The 17,556-nt window shown below is 35.3% G+C and overlaps 4 protein-coding genes and 1 pseudogene across 6 annotated transcripts; 1 reads left to right on the top strand and 4 right to left on the bottom strand.

Moving 5' to 3' along the window:
* Positions 1–523: 523 nt before the first annotated feature.
* LOC140814424 (histone H4) lies at positions 524–918 on the bottom strand. The gene has a single exon (XM_073173397.1). The coding sequence runs from the start codon at positions 854–856 to the stop codon at positions 545–547; it is 312 nt and encodes a 103-aa protein (XP_073029498.1). The 5' UTR covers positions 857–918; the 3' UTR covers positions 524–544.
* Positions 919–1,537: 619 nt separating this feature from the next.
* Positions 1,538–4,221, bottom strand: LOC140814510 (uncharacterized). 2 transcript variants are annotated; one of them, XR_012114119.1, is made up of 5 exons: positions 4,052–4,221; positions 3,277–3,483; positions 3,110–3,144; positions 2,530–2,621; positions 1,538–1,746 (listed from the first exon to the last, which is right to left on the bottom strand). XR_012114119.1 is itself a non-coding variant. In XM_073173524.1 (5 exons), the coding sequence occupies exons 1-4, from the start codon at positions 4,181–4,183 to the stop codon at positions 2,569–2,571; spliced, it is 420 nt and encodes a 139-aa protein (XP_073029625.1). In that variant the 5' UTR covers positions 4,184–4,221; the 3' UTR covers positions 1,538–1,746; positions 2,530–2,568. The 2 variants fall into 2 exon arrangements, 1 of the variants encoding a protein (XP_073029625.1); XM_073173524.1 differs by having other exon boundaries at positions 3,277–3,476.
* A 644-nt stretch (positions 4,222–4,865) lies between these two features.
* Positions 4,866–7,491, top strand: LOC140814976 (uncharacterized). Of its 2 annotated transcripts, XM_073174069.1 has the most exons (8): positions 4,866–4,943; positions 5,016–5,204; positions 5,660–5,751; positions 5,854–5,895; positions 5,998–6,085; positions 6,381–6,477; positions 6,911–7,011; positions 7,114–7,491. In XM_073174069.1, exons 2-8 carry the CDS (start codon positions 5,074–5,076, stop codon positions 7,235–7,237), a joined length of 675 nt encoding a protein of 224 aa, XP_073030170.1. In that variant the 5' UTR covers positions 4,866–4,943; positions 5,016–5,073; the 3' UTR covers positions 7,238–7,491. The 2 variants fall into 2 exon arrangements, with proteins under 2 accessions (XP_073030170.1, XP_073030169.1); XM_073174068.1 differs by having other exon boundaries at positions 4,872–5,204.
* A 357-nt stretch (positions 7,492–7,848) lies between these two features.
* Positions 7,849–10,779, bottom strand: LOC140814576 (ABC transporter G family member 26-like; annotated as a pseudogene).
* Positions 10,780–13,696: 2,917 nt separating this feature from the next.
* On the bottom strand, positions 13,697–16,798 carry LOC140815364 (oligopeptide transporter 1-like). The gene is made up of 7 exons (XM_073174489.1): positions 16,585–16,798; positions 15,927–16,369; positions 15,725–15,822; positions 15,048–15,620; positions 14,689–14,953; positions 14,417–14,599; positions 13,697–14,342 (listed from the first exon to the last, which is right to left on the bottom strand). The coding sequence occupies exons 1-7, from the start codon at positions 16,661–16,663 to the stop codon at positions 13,722–13,724; spliced, it is 2,262 nt and encodes a 753-aa protein (XP_073030590.1). The 5' UTR covers positions 16,664–16,798; the 3' UTR covers positions 13,697–13,721.
* Positions 16,799–17,556: the final 758 nt, after the last annotated feature.

The following is a 17,556-nucleotide window of genomic DNA, read 5'->3' as shown; positions in this document are numbered from 1 at the left end:
TTTATTTATGAATTGTAAAGTTATTAGTTTTGTACATTTGTATTAAAATTATAAATCATTAAATTAAATTAATCTTTACTTATTAATAATTAATATAAAAAAATAAAATATAAAAAAATCAACAATTATTTGTAGTCCTAACATTAAAATGTTGCGGCCTTGGAAATGACTTAATGCAGCCACCACCAATAATGCTTTACATGATGCATATAAACTAGCATCAAATAAATTGATCACAGAAACCACCTCAAAGATCACATTTCAGGTGCTGAAGAAGGGTTGTTTTCAGTTGAACTAAATAAAAATCAAATGCCAAATGATCATTCATTCCAGAAAAAGAAGCGAAAAATTATATGAATATATCAGATTAACAAAGATTGTAAAAGCAAGATGAATCCCAACCAACTCGTCCACTCTAATTAAACTAACAAAAGAAGTACCGAGGAAATGGTAACCTCCAACCCCGTCGATGAAATCCTAATGCAATGCCCAAATACATAATCTACAGAAATTTGAGAATCCCCAGCACCAAGCTTGTACTGGATTAACCTCCAAAGCCGTAAAGAGTGCGGCCTTGCCTCTTGAGCGCGTAGACGACATCCATGGCCGTCACAGTCTTGCGGCGAGCGTGCTCGGTATACGTAACAGCATCGCGGATGACATTCTCGAGGAAAATCTTGAGCACACCACGAGTCTCCTCGTAAATCAGGCCGCTGATGCGCTTAACTCCACCACGACGAGCCAGGCGCCGAATCGCTGGCTTGGTTATGCCCTGGATATTGTCTCTCAGGACCTTGCGGTGGCGCTTTGCTCCACCTTTTCCCAAACCCTTGCCACCTTTTCCTCTCCCGGACATATCTTGGAATTTGTGTTTCTTTGTCAGAGAAAGATTAATACAACCAGGTATTATGTCACTGCGATGAAAGACGGTGGTTCTTATATAGAAATCAGCGATCCGAGTCATGCAGTTTACGAGCCGTTGATAGACCGACTGATCGACGGTCATAAAGTGCCTGATGATTTAGTAAAGGATCTGAGTTGGGCCAGTTTTATTTTTAAAATTAATTTAAGAACAGCGCCCTTTTAAATTCCTACCGTACCAGAGAGTTGGGCGCCCAAATTTCCCTTGGCGGGCTACACAATTAATTATTTAAAACAAAACAAAACGAGGCAGGATTTTATTTTATAATGATTAAAAATTAAAACTAATTTCATTTTATACTTTTCGCACTAGTTGAAGCATAATTTTTGTCCGGCAAATGATAATTTTTACAAAAAATTCTTTCTTCTTTCGTACTATATTTAAAACAGTTAGTACTCAAAATTACTACTCAAATATCATATATTAGTACTAAATTTTTAATGTTTCATATTAAATTTCATTCAAAAAACACATTTATGTTTAGTGAGTGCATAAATATTTTTTGTGAATAACGAATTACATAGATTTTTTTACAAATAAAACTATGCTCTTGGAGGTTTAAAAACAATTCTCCCAATATTTACATTTTTTTCCTTTCATTCAAATTAAAATAAATTAATTAATTATATATATATATATATATATAATCGAAGAGGGTCATATTACGACGTGTCCATCCGTTCCATATTTAGTACAATTAGCAGGTATGCATGTATATAGTGTCAACTTGAGATGAACAAGAGAATTCAGAGAACTTTTAAAAGCTGGACTTCAAAAACTAAAGGCTCCTTTGCATGAGACAAAAGGCTCCGGCGAGGACCAAACTGCAACCAACCAACGAGCACGAGCTTAGAGTACGATCATCTGAGAAAATGTTTACGCGAACAAGGTCCAGCAGTTTTTTTTTTTGCTAAATGTCACCTCGAGTTATTGACCCATCATACCATAAAGATCAAGAATAGCGAAATCCATTACACCTAGTCTGAATACGAATTTTCATGTAAATGTGCAATAGAATGTATTTGCATGCTCAACTAGCATAGGTGAATACACTAAGTAACGTTTGGTTGGGGGTATTGGGTAGGACAGAAATTTTTTCTCCTACCTATCCTGTTTGTTGGGTGATATTAACAAGTCATCCTCCTATGAATGATTAGGTTATATTGGTAGGTTACAAAATACTTCCTCACCCCCTAGGCTTATTTATCCACTCTTAAAACGTCCTATTTTTAAAATTTTAACCCTTTCTAAATTAAACTCACCACCATTTCCCAATCAAAACTCAAATATCTTACACCACAACTGTCACAGCCAACCAAGATCTTCCGCTCCAAACGTCCGCCCCACACACCTTCGACGCCGACTCCCCCAACCGCGGCACACCGCCTGCATCAAGGAAGTATGACAGGAGAACTTCTCTCCACTGATGGATCAACAGGCTAATGGAAAATAAAGTGCCATCAAAAGTTCAAATCATGATTTATTCTAGAGAGAAACAAAAGTCAAAGGGGTTGAATAAAGGAAAGCAAATATTAACAAACCTTACAACAAAAGACAGAATAATTAAAGTGTAATTTCATTTAAAACTTCCTAAAATGTAATCGTACCTATGAACAAAGTATCCATTTGACCGCCTGCATACACAATTAAACTACGATATCACCTTCACCGGCTTCCTGACCTTCACCTTCAACAACGTCTGAGACATATATCAAGAAACTTAATTGACAACATAAGTAATGTTTAGTACACATGTTTATCTCCCTGCACCTCTTCGAACCTCCCAACCCTGATTTCTCGGGCACATTGATTAGATAGCGTTATTCACCATCCCATTACACATACTCTTCAAAATAGAATTTTTTTTGAATGTGCATGCACTTGAATTATCACTTTTAAATGTATATATGAAGATAGACTGAAGTTCAAATCACTTTCGTATGATAATTATCACTTTTAAATGTATATATGAAGATAGACTGAAGTTCAAATCACTTTCGTATGATAATTATCACTTTTAAATTTATATATGAAGATAGACTGAAGTTCAAATCACTTTCGTATGATAAATTTTAAATATGTTGTCGTTCTAAGAATTCCCCTAAGCCCCCACAACTACATTCGTACTCGAGAACCAATAGAAGTATAGAACAACAGTTTTGGCCCTAAGTACTCAAAAGATTTTACCTTGTATTCTCACTCCGCTAGCAAGCTTCAGAATCCTGCACGCTTCAAAACACAGTCGTAATCACAATGGAACCATTTACAGAACTAAGTACTGAACTACATGTATATGCATTGTTTCTCCTTGCCGAACAATATCAGAGAATAAAAGAAGTTCAAATAGCATTAACCTCAGTATCTCGGGTTCTTTAATTTCCTTCACAGGGGCAGCAAAAACAGCATATACATTAGTGAAGATCATAGTAACTCCTATTAGTGGCAGGATTGCTCTTCTTGGCAATTTCTTGCAGATTTCTGCGCTGCAATCGCTGGGGATCCGCCCTTCAATTGTTTTTGTGCAGCAACCTTGAATTCTTGGATTCTCCTGACACTGTAGTCTTCAAAACATAACTGAAACTCAGGCTTTTACACTCAGGGCCCACAACCAAAAGCATCAATAAAAAGCAATAAACAAATTGGATAAGCCTAAATTAACATGGATCGAAATACCATGTAATGCACAAAATACTAAGTTGTCATTGACACCATGTCTACCATCTATTCTTGGCAATGTAATAAGCAAGAGTTCATTAAATCACAGCCACACCGATCCAGGAATCCAATCAATGATGATCATACTGATTGAAAAAACAGTAACTTGAAAAGTTGCTAAAAAATATATTGTCTCTAATTCATTGAAACTTCCCCAACATAAGATGTCATCAATGTGAGATTATTTGATTGACACAGCACATTATGAACTTATTTTGACTGTCAAGATTCAAGTACTAAACACTGTCAGCTGTTGTTGAACTCCACAAATAGAAAAAAAATTTCCAAACTCAAAACGCATAAACAACATATCAAGATTTTCAGAATGGTTACTAACTTGTACCAAATGAGCGGTTTAAATTTCGAACCAAGAAGACCACATATAAATGATTTCTGAGGAGAAATGGATTTAACCTTACAAAACCGGACAACTTTAGAAATTGGATGCTGAATTGAAGGGCAGGAGCTTCCATTGTTGGAGACGTCTGGACCAGAATTGCCAGAGCGCATCCAGTCTTGTCCGGGTCGAAGCAATAGCCGACCCATGAACAATTGTTGTCCCCGTTTAGTGTGGAGTCGGGTTCGGATTTATTAGATAGTGGAAATGACTACCGAACCCTGCTCGAAATTGTAGGTCAAATATCTTTAATTGGATTTAATTTTATTTATAAATATTGTCTGATGATTTACAAATATTTTTTCTTATTCCTTGATTTTTAGATAAGTCGGGAATTATTTTTACAAATTTATAATCAACAAATCGTTTGGAAAATTTCAAAACAATCAGTCGTTTTCAATGAATATGAAAACTTTTTCATAATCGTCTCTTGTTGTACAAAAAATCGAAGAAATAAAAATGAAATATATAATATATTTCTATTAAATATATAATATTGAGGATTCAGGAAAATATTTAGAAAATTAAATTAATTTAAAAAATTTAAGATAACTTTCTAATTAAACTTAAAAAATAAGAAAATTCATCCAGATTTAAAATCAATTCATTATCAAAATAAAAATTTTAGCCAATAAAAATTTCAAAATCCAAAATAAAAATACATATATTTGAAAATGACACGTAGAAGTCGAGAAATACTTAAAATAATATTTTATATTTTATGAATTTGAAATTTATAAATTGTGTTATCTATTTATTATTTTTATTTTTCTAATAATTATTATTTAAGTATTGTTATTGTTGTTTATTGTCCTTATTAATTTATGCTTTATTATGCGAAAGGTGGATCACTGCTGACCAATAATTACGCTCTTCCTGTTCCTTTTTGTGGTCAAAATCGAATCGAAGGTGCTAAGAATCTTAAATTCTGTCATCCGAGTGGAAATTTCAGCTGAGCTTTTCTCTTGTATGTTGGTACAGGTTGATTGATTTGCAGAATTGCTTTGAATTTGGATACCTAGCGATCTAGGGTTTCGATATGACGACCGCCGCTAGACCTACGTGGGCACCCGCTAAAGGAGGAAACGAACAAGGGGGCACTAGAATTTTTGGCCCATCTCAAAAGTACTCTTCGAGGGATATCGCGGCTCACACTACCTTAAAGCCTAGGTTTGTTCTTCGCTCCCCCTCCCTCCCTGGGTTTCTCAATAGTGCAGTTTTACTTATCGTTCAATTTTCTTTAATGATTTTATGTTATGCTGAAGAACATGGTTAATTTGGTTTTGTTTCTGCTTTACATCAATTGTGCGACTAAATGGACGGTATCTTAAGCCTTGGTCCTTTATTATCTTATGCAAACTTGGCTTTTGGTTGTTTGTCTTCATTATCTGGATGAAGAGACGATGAATGACTCTGAAATCATTTAAAAGGATCATCGGATTCATGTTAGTTTTATCCTTTTCATTTCTTCAGTATCGCATATAAATGCAGCTTAATTAATCCAGTGGTAAGTTTAAGTCTCCACTAACATTAGAGGGAGAGTTGAATTCTCCATCCTTTTATGTCATTTTCTGTGCCTGAGCTGTTTGGAACTTTAATGTTTTTATCTCATTGCCTGGAAACAGAAAGGAAGGACAAGACACTCAAGATGAGCTGCAAAGAAGGGATCTCCGAGATGAATTGGAGGAGCGGGAGAGCAGGCATTTCTCATCCAAGGGTTAGTTTAATTAAGCTTTATGTGTGTGCAACTATATTTGAAAATTCTTGTCCTACCATCTCCGTCCATTTATATTATCACACTTCATATATAATGTTGCAGAAGACAGAGAACGTCGAAAGGGAGGTCAGCTACTTCTTGAAGGTAAATGATACCCTGTAGCTTGATTTGGAGTTTCAAACAATGTACTGAATAATTTATTTTTATTCGTCGTTTGATGACATGATGAGGCACCACTATTTGCAGGGTCCAAGAGAGACATTGAAGATCGCATCATTCCACGAAGTGTAGATGCTGATGATGCTGATGTGGAAGTTCAGTCTGATGATGAAAGGTTCATAACTCTGACCATTCTTGTTTACTCTTACTAATTCGATGATTCTTCTTACATGCATCAGTAATGTTTTGAATAAATAAACTGCCAAACATTTGGTTGTATTGAGAACTATTTATGGTTTTCCTTTTTCAATCTATTTGTTTATTTATATTCTCCTTTTGGGTCCTTTTTAAATTTTTTTTGCGACCTTTTAACTATCTTTTTTCACTTATAATTTTGTTGTGAAATGTCTCAAATTACTCTGAATTTATTATATTTATCATCACTGATGATAACTATTTTCTGTTTCTAGTGAGGATGACGACGATGACGACGGGGATGATGAAGAAGCACTTTTGGCTGAGCTTGAACGGTTGAGGAAAGAAAAAGCAGAGCAGAAAGAACGAGAAGTGAGTTTTATGCCAGTCATATTGTATCATATTTTTACCTTGTAGTCGGCTCTGTATCAAATAATTGTTGATGGTGTGTCACAGTTATGGAATATATATTAATGTTTAAGCTAAAACATTTTTTTCTCATGCAATGGGTGCTTAAATGCTCGATACTCTAAACATTCTACCATTTACTCACTGTTTCACGGAGCACCACAAACTTTGAGCTCCACATGTTTTAGTGCAAATTACTCTGTTTGCATGATGAAATTTTTGGTGATAGATTCCCCTCTTTTTGCATGATCGGTGTGTTTGTATTTAGATACAAGGTTAAGTGCTTACTTGCCTTGATATATCTGTTTGACTCTTATATTTGAATCTGGTGTTACTGCTTACTGTCTTAACTCCTCATAGTACATGTAAGATTAATAAGGTGTTAAATATTTGGCAGGAACGATTACAGCAAGAGGAGGAACTGAAAGCTAAAGAAGAGCAGTTGTTGCGTGGAAATCCATTGCTAAATAATGCGACTTCCTTTAGTGTGAAGAGAAGGTATCATGAACTGCCTATTGGAATTTGTTTACTCTTTCCTGTTACAATGATATTGTGTTTGATAATATCACAATAAGTCCTCCCAACTCTCTATTTTTTCAGGTGGGATGATGATGTGGTTTTCAAGAACCAAGCTCGCGGTGAGTCAAAACCAGCGAAACGCTTCATCAATGACACCATCCGGAGTGACTTCCACCGAAAGTTTCTTCAGAGGTACATGAAATAACATTGCATGATAGATTTTTGGTTCAAGTACCCAGTGATATGAGCCACATGTAGAAAACAGAACACGCTCTTCTGACTGAGGTAAACACCGAAGTGTTGTTGCCGCTGGTTGACTCTTTTGATTTCCAAATGTTGCTGATTGATAGTTTCTTGAAAAAAGTTTTCAGATTGTAATCTACTTATGTGTGTATTGCTAGCTGGTTGTTTTGCCTAGCGCTATGAATGACAGTACGTATTGGTGCTGAAAATTGGTAACTGATTGCAGATCCCAAACTTTGTTAACCTTAGAGTGTTATGAACAAGAATGATTCTGCATAAAATCTCTTAAAGAATTAATAATCGAGACAAAATTAATGGGGGCAGATCCCATTAATAATCGATGCAATTTAGTATGGGGGCAGAATATGTATTTTAAAGAATTACGCATGAAATTTGATAATAAAAAAAATTGTTCGTGGGACAACTCAACTCGTCCGTCCATTTCCACAAAATGAATAAGCGGATAAGCAGAAGAAAATGAAAACCAAAATCCAAGGAGCAATTTGTTCTTTTTTTAAAAAAAAAATGAAAATGTATTCCAACAAGAATTAACATTTTCGAAATTCAGTCGTTCTTTTTTTCTACCCTTCATATGTGGTACGCATCTACTTTACTTCGCAAGCAAATGTAAGCAAAGAACCTGTAACCTAGTGCCATCACCAACAAAATCCAAATTTCTTGTAATCCGCCATCCAAATTCACCGTGTCAAAGGACGGTGACTCTGCAATCTTCGGCAACCGCCCCTGCTTTCACAGTCATACAACTGATCACCCGAATACTGCACCTTCAGCAGCAACCTGAAGCCGTAGTACATGAAAGACACGTACTTGAGCCATCGCATGAATTTCGGTATGTGCTGCATAACATGAAAGAATTAAATGTGAGACCTAGGTCATATGTGGGTAACCAATCGGTTGTGCTATGCGGGACATTGTTATCTGTTGCAACCCAATCTCGGCCATTTATCAACAAATATGCATATGACATAATTTTCGTGGCAGATTTTTGAATTTCAAGCCACCCGAGATATGCACAAGTTTTAAACATTGCTCTTTCAAATTTTACTACCTGAACATAATAGCCACCTGTGAGAAGAAACAACATTAGTACAAGGGAAGCAACCATCCCTGCCCTTTTGATGCTCATTACTGCAGCTCCAAATAGGTTCTCCTGCCCCCTATTCGCATTATACATCAAAATTTAGCATAGGAAAGGTTGAAATTTTAACAAATAATTGCTGGATGAAGAAAATGTTTGTTTTTTGACTTTACTTGACTGGTTACAGCTATCAGTAGTATTGCGTATAAGGTGAAGAAGAAGCACTCTACTGTTCTCTTGAATCCAGCCATGAAATACAAAATGGACATAAAGCAAGTTGGATACAGAGTGTGCGCTAACATGTCACATAACGTGCTGCAGGCATAGTGAACACTCAATCTGTACATATCTGCCTTTCTTTCTTTCACCAAATATATCTTCTCAAATGGGAAGACATAAACTGCCCCGAATATTGATGAAGATGTCCAGAAAATACAGATATAGAATAGCAAACCAATCTGCAGTTAGATGTAAAAATATGGACTTTTTTTAAGATAAAGGGTGAATTTAAGTGAATACAGAGGATGAAGAATGCTGGCGTTACCTGATCTCTGAGTTGAGCCTCTGTTGCAGTATTGGATTTCCACCAAAGAAGGCCTAAAAGAAAAGCTACTCCAAATGCCTGAAGTAGCCGAATATGATCAAAATAATCTCTCCATCTCTCTTTAAATGTTCTCTTGAATTGTTCACACCAAGTCAAGGTCCAATTCTTTCTTCACTTGAATAGCTAACTGAAGACGCTCTGGAGCCTTTGGTATCCGATGTATCTCTTCCATTTCTTTTGGCTCCAATAAAACTTTGTACTTGAGTTGCAGATACTGTCATAAGACAACAGTTACTAGTAAAAAGTTGAACATAAAGGGAAAAGCTCTGAAAAATGTCCAGAAGCAGAGGCGAGTTCATTGCTCACTCTTATAACAAGTTTTTCGTATTCTCGACTCCCTTGGGACGCAAACAGTTCATTGGAACCTTGATGTCATTCACTTGTCCTGTTGCTAAATCCAGCAAGAATTCTGCAGGGTTCATTGCTATCTCAGGAGTAAATGTTAATGATGAAAAATACTGCATCGAATCTCTGCCCTTTCCATAGTAGATCGGACACCCTTCTGATATCAGCAAAACCTTGTCGAACATGTGAAACATCCTGCTTGAAGGTTGATGAATAGTTATAATAACTGTTCTTCCTGCCTATTGGCTCGAAAGATGAAGTAAAACTTTATGTTAGTGATTTTGTGGGTTCATTATTTCATCATAGGGATTATTACAAAAACAGTTGAAGACGGACGTTCTGTAGAGCACATTGTGTACCTTTACTAGACCTTGAAGTATTTGGAGTAATTTAGTAGCTGAAGTTGAATCAAGACCTGAAGTTGGTTCGTCAAGCAACAATAATGAAGGATCTACCAGTATTTCATGCCCGATACTAGTTCTTTTCCTTTCTCCACCTGATATCCCTTTAACAAAACCACCACCAATTTTTGTACCTAGACATCTATAAACCGTTGCAATTAATAGCAATAATTTTCAGTGCGTCTCAAGAAAGATCATGATGTAATAAGAAATTGAAACAAACCTTTCAAGGCCTAATTGCTTTACAATCATAGCCACCCTTTGGTTCTTCTGACGTTGACTCATTGTGTTAGGAAGCCTTAAGAAAGCTGCAAAAGTCAATGTTTCTTTCACTGTCAAATGTGGGAAAAGAACATCATCTTGTGTCACGAAACCAATCCTGCAAAACGGGAAAATCATGGCTGAACAGAATAAAAATCTTTTATTATAGTCTTGCTAATTCTTTCAGATAGAAATCAGTTCAAACTTCAAACCACAACTGATTTTACAATTTACCTCCTCTTTAGACCTGGATTATACAAGATATCATTGTAAGTAACAGTTCCTTTAACATTTTCACGCAGTCTGCCGCCTAATATCTTTAACAAAGTAGTTTTTCCACTTCCGGAAGGCCCCATCAGGGCTAGGATTTCCCCAGGGCCAACGCTTCCAGTTATTCCGTTCAATATATGCTTGTATCTATCTTATTCAATTTTCAAACGGAAGCTTAACTTGGACACGACAGCCTTGACTGGATTAACAGAAGAAGGATTTTGAATTTTTACCTTATACTGAACACCTGAGAACTGCATAAAGAAAGGTATTAAATGATTCATAATATCCAATCAGTTTTCAGAAAGAAGAAAAAAAAGAGAACTTAAGAGATTAAGAATTGCCTTGAGAAAAATCGGGAGGGTCCTGTCTAGTCTCGTGCTCGATATTTCTTCACCCATATCGATTTCTGAACTTTTGTTTCTAAGACAAGTTTGAGTCGTGAAAGCTAAGTTCTACGTGGAATTCATGGTTGGAGGGGCAAGTGACAAATCTTCAATTTCGTTTTGTATCTGAGTTCCCATTTCTTCTAGCAGTATTCATTCATAAAATAGCTAAAATTGAGCTTGCAACATAAATGTTTTTATACAGAAAATCAAACTCTAACAGACCAAAATCTTTCCTATATCGTGACAAATAATGATATCTGTTGAGCAGCAAGCTTTCTATGTCCAACCTCATAGTTAGATGACTTGTTTTTTAGTTACCGTAAACACATACTTGACAATAATTTGACTTCATTACATGGAAAGAATTACTAGTAAAAAGTTGGAATGAGCAATACTGTTATTACAAAAAGTGTTTTACAGAACTTAAACCTAGAGATGTCTATATGAAACCTTTATTTCATAGATTTAAAATTAGCGACAAATAACAAATAACTCATCCATAATGAAAACCCATTTCTTCCAACGAACGAAGAGCAAATCAACTGCTGATAAAATCCATGGCGCTGCTTTCATTAATGGAGTTGTAAAAAATGCTTTTTCTTTTCTTGCGTTGATCGTCCTTTTCTTGACGTTCAAAGTGTTTCTGTGCATGACTATGTACCGTGCAATGCTCTTCCAATCGTCCGTTCGATATTTCTCCAAACCATGCAGAAATAACCTGCGAAATAAGAACAAGAAACCATGTTAATTAAAGAAACCGAGTATCGTGAATTTCCAAGATCATCAAATGAAAAAGAAAAATTAAATTGGATTACCATATCCCTTAAATAATTTTTAAATTTAACTTTTTTATAGATGAGATTTTATGAGATAATAAATTAATGGCTTTTTTTTTTCTAGATATGATATTTATGATAATGATTTTTAAGATATGTTATTACTGATTTAAAAAGAGATTGTTTCTAATAAAATTCTTGATTTTCATATGTTGTAGATTTCTTTGAAGATGAATCCGAGAAGATTAGATAACTATAAATAAAGGAAGCAAGTTAAGGAAAGAGAGCGGTCGTTCTTTTCGGTGCTTAAATTATATTGCTCTCAAAACCGTTTTACTTTTTCCTCTTCATTTGAAAGTTTTCGTGGCTGCATATCGCACTTTGCATGTCGTGGATTTCAGAGAAAAACATTCTACAAAGACGTTGTTGTTTTGAAGAGTGGTGTTTCACGTGTTGCCGTGATTGTTGGAGATATCTGCAAACAACATATGTGAAGGTGTTGACCGAATATTTGTTTTTGTTGCTCCAGTTTTTGGCATCACATTTTTGCTTTCTTAATTGTGTTTTAGTGTTGTGGGTTGTTTTAGAAAGCATTTTATTTTCTCAACGTGTTGAGAAAATTGATTTTTGATTAAAATAATTAGTGTTGGTTTTCGTGTAAACTCGTTGGTTTTCTAGTGATTATCACCGCACATGTATTTATATTTGTGCAAAATTTAGTCTTGTCCATCTATTTGCTTAAAGTTAATTTGTGTTACAAAGTCATATATTCGGCTGCATGTTCTCTGAAATATCGTAACATTTTAAACAAAATTTAATTCTGATAAACACATATTATCGATTATATATGATTTTACTAGTTCACATACGATTATACTCAATGTTACTGTCAAACAAAATAGCTCTCGAACCTTACAATCTATATCTGAATTATTGATGATATATAGATCGATGCATAAGTAATTTATGTGTGGTTGGTTTTTTCTTTTCGCTGAGACCTTGTAGCCTCACGTAACACTCGAGCGAGAAACCGTTGATAAAGAAATATTGCACTCATAGTCTCAATTGGGAAAAGTACATCATCTTGTCCAAACACATTTTTTAAATTTTTTTAACTTATAAAACATTAAAATCGTTTTTAAAATATATTTATCTAACACGACCCAAACACACACACTACAACAATAAATGGCTATTGTGGCACTTTTTTGTAGACACTTTTAGTTAAATGTTGTTATTAATACTTAATAATGACACTTGTAAAAAATTAATAATGTGTAAAATAAAAAAAACATATTAGATTAGTTATCGTGAAATTTTTAATTGATGTCATTTTTTATATGGAGGGAAACAATTTTTTTCCACATCGTAAAAAATCAATCAAAAACTAAAATTTGTCACTATAAATAAATGTAGGAATATTTGGTTAGATAAATATTTCCTTCCATATAAAAAATGACATCAATTAAAAATGTCAAGATAACTAATCTAATATGTATTTTTTATTCCCACATTTATTTTATCTATTTTTTCATCCTCCAATATTTATCCAACCCAAATATTCTCACATTTGTTATTGTCACTATAAATAATATACACGACACTTTTAGTTGTCATTATAAATGATTTTAACCGACATATAAATTTGTCATTATTACTATAGTAATAAGGCATGTATAAATGTATTTAAAACACGAGTTTTCCTGACATTTAAAATTGTCATTATATGTATAATTAGTAACACGTATGAAGTTGTCATTAACATCTTATAATGACATTAAAAAATGTCAGGAAGTTTAAGACACATCGAAATAAATGACATGTTAGAGGTGTCACTAAAACTTAAATGTCACTGAATCTTGAATATGATGACATTTATGAATATCACGTCACCATAAGTATTTATTCTTGTAATGACATAATAAGCTTTTCAAACTCATACAATGATTTTCTAAATATATTTATAGGTAAAGTTTTTAATCTCTTTACAATTGGATTTTATATTGTGCAAAAATATAATATTTAATAATTATTTTAATTTATTAAATTATTGTATTATTATATTTACATGTGAAGATTTTCGCAAATTCTTTTTTTTTTAATGATGTACGCAACTGAAACCTTCAATTTATTTATATTACACCTATTTTGGAATTGAAATTTACTTTTACCAAATAAATAATAATTAAAGTTCTAATCTTGCTCCCACGATACAAATACTAAAATTTTAAAATGAAAAAAAAAAAAAGGCAACTGTACAAAGCGAATATCGATCAGTATCCTCGGATGCATGGAAGTGGGTTAATGAACAGGACAGCCTTCAGCGACGACTCCAGGAGCAGTGGGGCAGGTAGCCAATGGACAATGATCATCGGCGTCCAAACCCCACCATTCTGGACCATTAACTCCATACGATTGCAGCGAAAAGAAAAGCAGCACCCCCATGAATGCGATGCCAGCATTCAGTGCTGCAGCCAAAATGTAGGCATGCCTCGCCCACCATTTCTTGTGCACCCTGAAGATATATATGTTGAAGAAGATTCCAGCAATACCCCACATAATGTAGTTCACCGATCTCGCAGGTGGCATACTCATTGTAGCTCCCAAGATGAGGGGTGCGTTGATTAATCTGATCCACTTCTTTTCGGGGTATTTCCTTGTCAACAGGTAAATTGGCACAGGTGCTAGTGCACCGGCGACGAACCACCAGTTCATCGCTCCATAAACTCCGTGGCTAGTGAACATTCGGAGTGGTCCAATGACTCCCCATATGATCGAAGCGTTGTAGAATACGTCGTCACCAGGGCAAGTCCATGGGCTACCATCTGGAAGTAAAGAAGGCTCGCAAATATGCTCGATCGACGTGAGGAGCCACCAAGATGTGGAAAAGCACACGCATGATGCAACTACTGTTCCTGCCAACTGCCATTTGGAAAAAGAGGTCAGAGCTGTTTTTGTGACAGTCGAATCACTTGATGAGTTTTTTGTTGTGTTACCTGAACGACGAACATGGATTTTGGAGGAATTTTCATGTAATGGCCTAACTTGAAATCGCTTAAGAATCCAAGTGCTTGTGTCATGCTAATGTAGCCGTAAGTCTTGAATGCTACATTTGCCAGAGGTCTTCCAGGGTAGACATAACCGATGACCATCTCAGTTATAATGTTTAGCCCTATTTGCTGCACAACAATGGAATCATGAGATAATTGCTATAAAGAGTTTGTGGGGAAGTGGTAAAATTCAAGAATCGCACAACATGTTGATATACCTGATTTGTCGTGGCTTGTATAATTCCGACTGGCAAAGTGAAGAAGAAAGCCATTACACAGGCCATTATCAGCCCCCACCATGGGAGTTGGAGCTGCTTGTCAAAACCTTCACAAGCATACAGACTAAGACCAAATACTGCAGCCAAAATGGCATAGAACCACCAGTTCGGTACTTGGCCGTAGTTCTTCCTCATTAACCTCGTGTGCACATCCATTTTCCCGTGCAGGTTGTCCTTCGCCTTTGACCACAGCGACCAAATTGTTCTGAATGCGTATCATAAAAGAAAATTTGTCTTAATGTAAACGCAAGTGACATATTCAGAATTGATTTCAAAACTGAAATTAAATATTTTCTCACGTTCCATGGAAGAGTCCAACATGTGATACGGTAGCAGCCAAACTTGCAAAGCCAAGACCATAAGTGAAGGCAAAGAAAACACTAAGATACAGTTTGCTGTAACCTTCATAGCCAGGTATATCAAGATCAAAAGTCTTAGGATTGAGCACACGAGAGATGTTATAAGGCTGACCGGAATGATCAAATGTGTGGGAAGAAAATATTGGGAATTTTTGGGCGTCATAAGCATTAAGCCAATAGGTCAATGGGGTCATGACATACATAACCAGGAAAAATCCGACAAGGGTGTTGATAATGGCGAATCCAGGAGCTGAGATGGGATTGCCTAAGAAGCTCACAATTGCAGACCAGTCCAAGGAGAATGAACCGATTCCCATACCATGCAAACCAGAGCCAAGCTGTTGAGGGAGTATGGAATCCTTCCAAATCAAACACACAACAGAGACGGCAGATATTGAAGGGAAGAAATAGGCTGGGATTAAGTAGTACGCAAAGCTTGCCACAAAGACCGCAATAAAGTATTGTTGCTTTGAAAGTTGTCCCTTCGGTCTTTTTTCTTTTTCATGCAGTGCTCTAAAAAAGTGGAAAAGAACAGATCAGATCCTTCTCCGTCAGAGTTTTTTCTCTGTTGAATAAAAATAATAAGATAAATGTGTATGTGTGCATATGTATACCACCTGAATAAAGACACAGCAATCAGGTTTTCGGGCCACCACATGAAAGGGGAGTCCACCAAAAGTTTCCTAAACAATCCAGCCCAGCCATATCCAAGCATCTGATACAAATCCGAAACAAGGAAACCAAAAACAAGCATCAGTTCAAAGTAACATAGAACGACCTCTTTATACTACAGGTATAGAAAAACGCAACAATAGTTACCTGCGTAGTTTGGACCAACATCCAGGCAGCAACCGGATTGAGCTGACGGTGGTAAAAGGCCTTGACAATGGTAATGATGCCAACAGCATAAACACCAGATGAACCGCAACTCGCAAATATAGTGATCAAGACATGCTCTTTAAGATTGAAAGGCCCTGGATTCAAAGAAAATGACCAGTTTGTCAGCGGCACATGAAAAGTCCTTGTAGGCAGCACTCTTGCCATGAACTTTCCGAGCGGGAGAGTGACAATCTGTGCAGTTACGGCAGAAATGTAGAGGTTGTTCTGTCTATAACCAAAGAACTGGTTGACAAAGGCCAGCATTACGCAAGAGATTAGGCCAAGAAACCATGTCCTGAACGTCAGGACAGGCATTGTGGGATCATCTGTTGCTGGTACAGTCAGCTTCACTTGTTCAATTGGGCAGTAATCTTCATCTTCATCTGCATAATTTGTTCAACATTTCTAGATTAGCTCATCAAAGAGTGAACACTAGCATGAAACCTTATATTTCATGTCACGTCTTCGAGTGTTTATGGGGCGAGCAGGCATCACCCTTCAAATATATATATATAGATCTCATCGGTTTTCATCATAAAATAATGCTATAAGCAAGTAGAACAACATATAATGGACAATGAAATGGCATCCGTAGTACCAGTAACTTCAAGATTTGTGTGATGCTTCTTGGGTGATTCGTCGCCTTGAGGGAGTGTGCCACCGTCGACGTTAGCCATTTCTTGCTTGATTTTCAACTATTTAGAGAAGCAAACAGCCAATGTGAATCCCTCAAGTATGTCAATGATCCCACAACCTTGTTATATAGTGTTTGTTACAACATATATAAGCGGTTCTTATTCTGTTGATTCTCCACCTCCTCCATTTTCCTAATCATTATTGGCTGTCAAATTCTTTTCTAATATGGTAAAGAACTACCTATATTCAATGGTTGACCAATGACCAAAGAACGGAATTATTCTGTTGGATGCATTTCAAAATTTTTAAGATTCTTTTTATTCTGAATCTTTGATTTGTTTATTGGCGAGTATGGGATTTTTAGTATGTTTCCTTATTGTAGGCTGACCTCTCCTTATTTCAAAATTTAAAATTCTTTTTACTCCGAATCTTTGATTTGTTTATTGACGAGTATGGGATTTTTAGTATGTTTCCTTATTTGTAGGCTGACCTATTCTTTTATATATATATATATATATATATATATATATATATATATATATATATATATATATATATATATATATATATATATGTTTCCTTATTTGTAGGCTGACCTCTTCTTATTTTGTGCAACATATATATATTTTAGGACATGTATTTTGTTTATATTATTATAGACATATTTTTGAATTATGATATTATTATAAAAATAATAAATTCGAAAATCCAATACAATATATTCAAGATTTTCAAAATTTAAGTATATCAATCAAATTTGGAAAAAAATAATAAATGCAAAACAACTTTTACTCACCAAGGAAACTAGTAAATTCAATCCAGTCTAGGAACATCGTGAATCTGCACAAGAAAACAATTTATGTTCAACCACCAAAGACAATATATATTTTCGAAATTCATATAACTTGGTGTAGGGGTGTCAAAATACAACATG

This window comes from Primulina eburnea, chromosome 15, assembly GCF_022965805.1.
Source record: "Primulina eburnea isolate SZY01 chromosome 15, ASM2296580v1, whole genome shotgun sequence".
NCBI classification, from domain to species: domain Eukaryota; kingdom Viridiplantae; phylum Streptophyta; class Magnoliopsida; order Lamiales; family Gesneriaceae; genus Primulina; species Primulina eburnea.
Note: the sequence above shows the minus strand (reverse complement) of the source record. Positions and strands in the feature narration are given on the sequence as shown.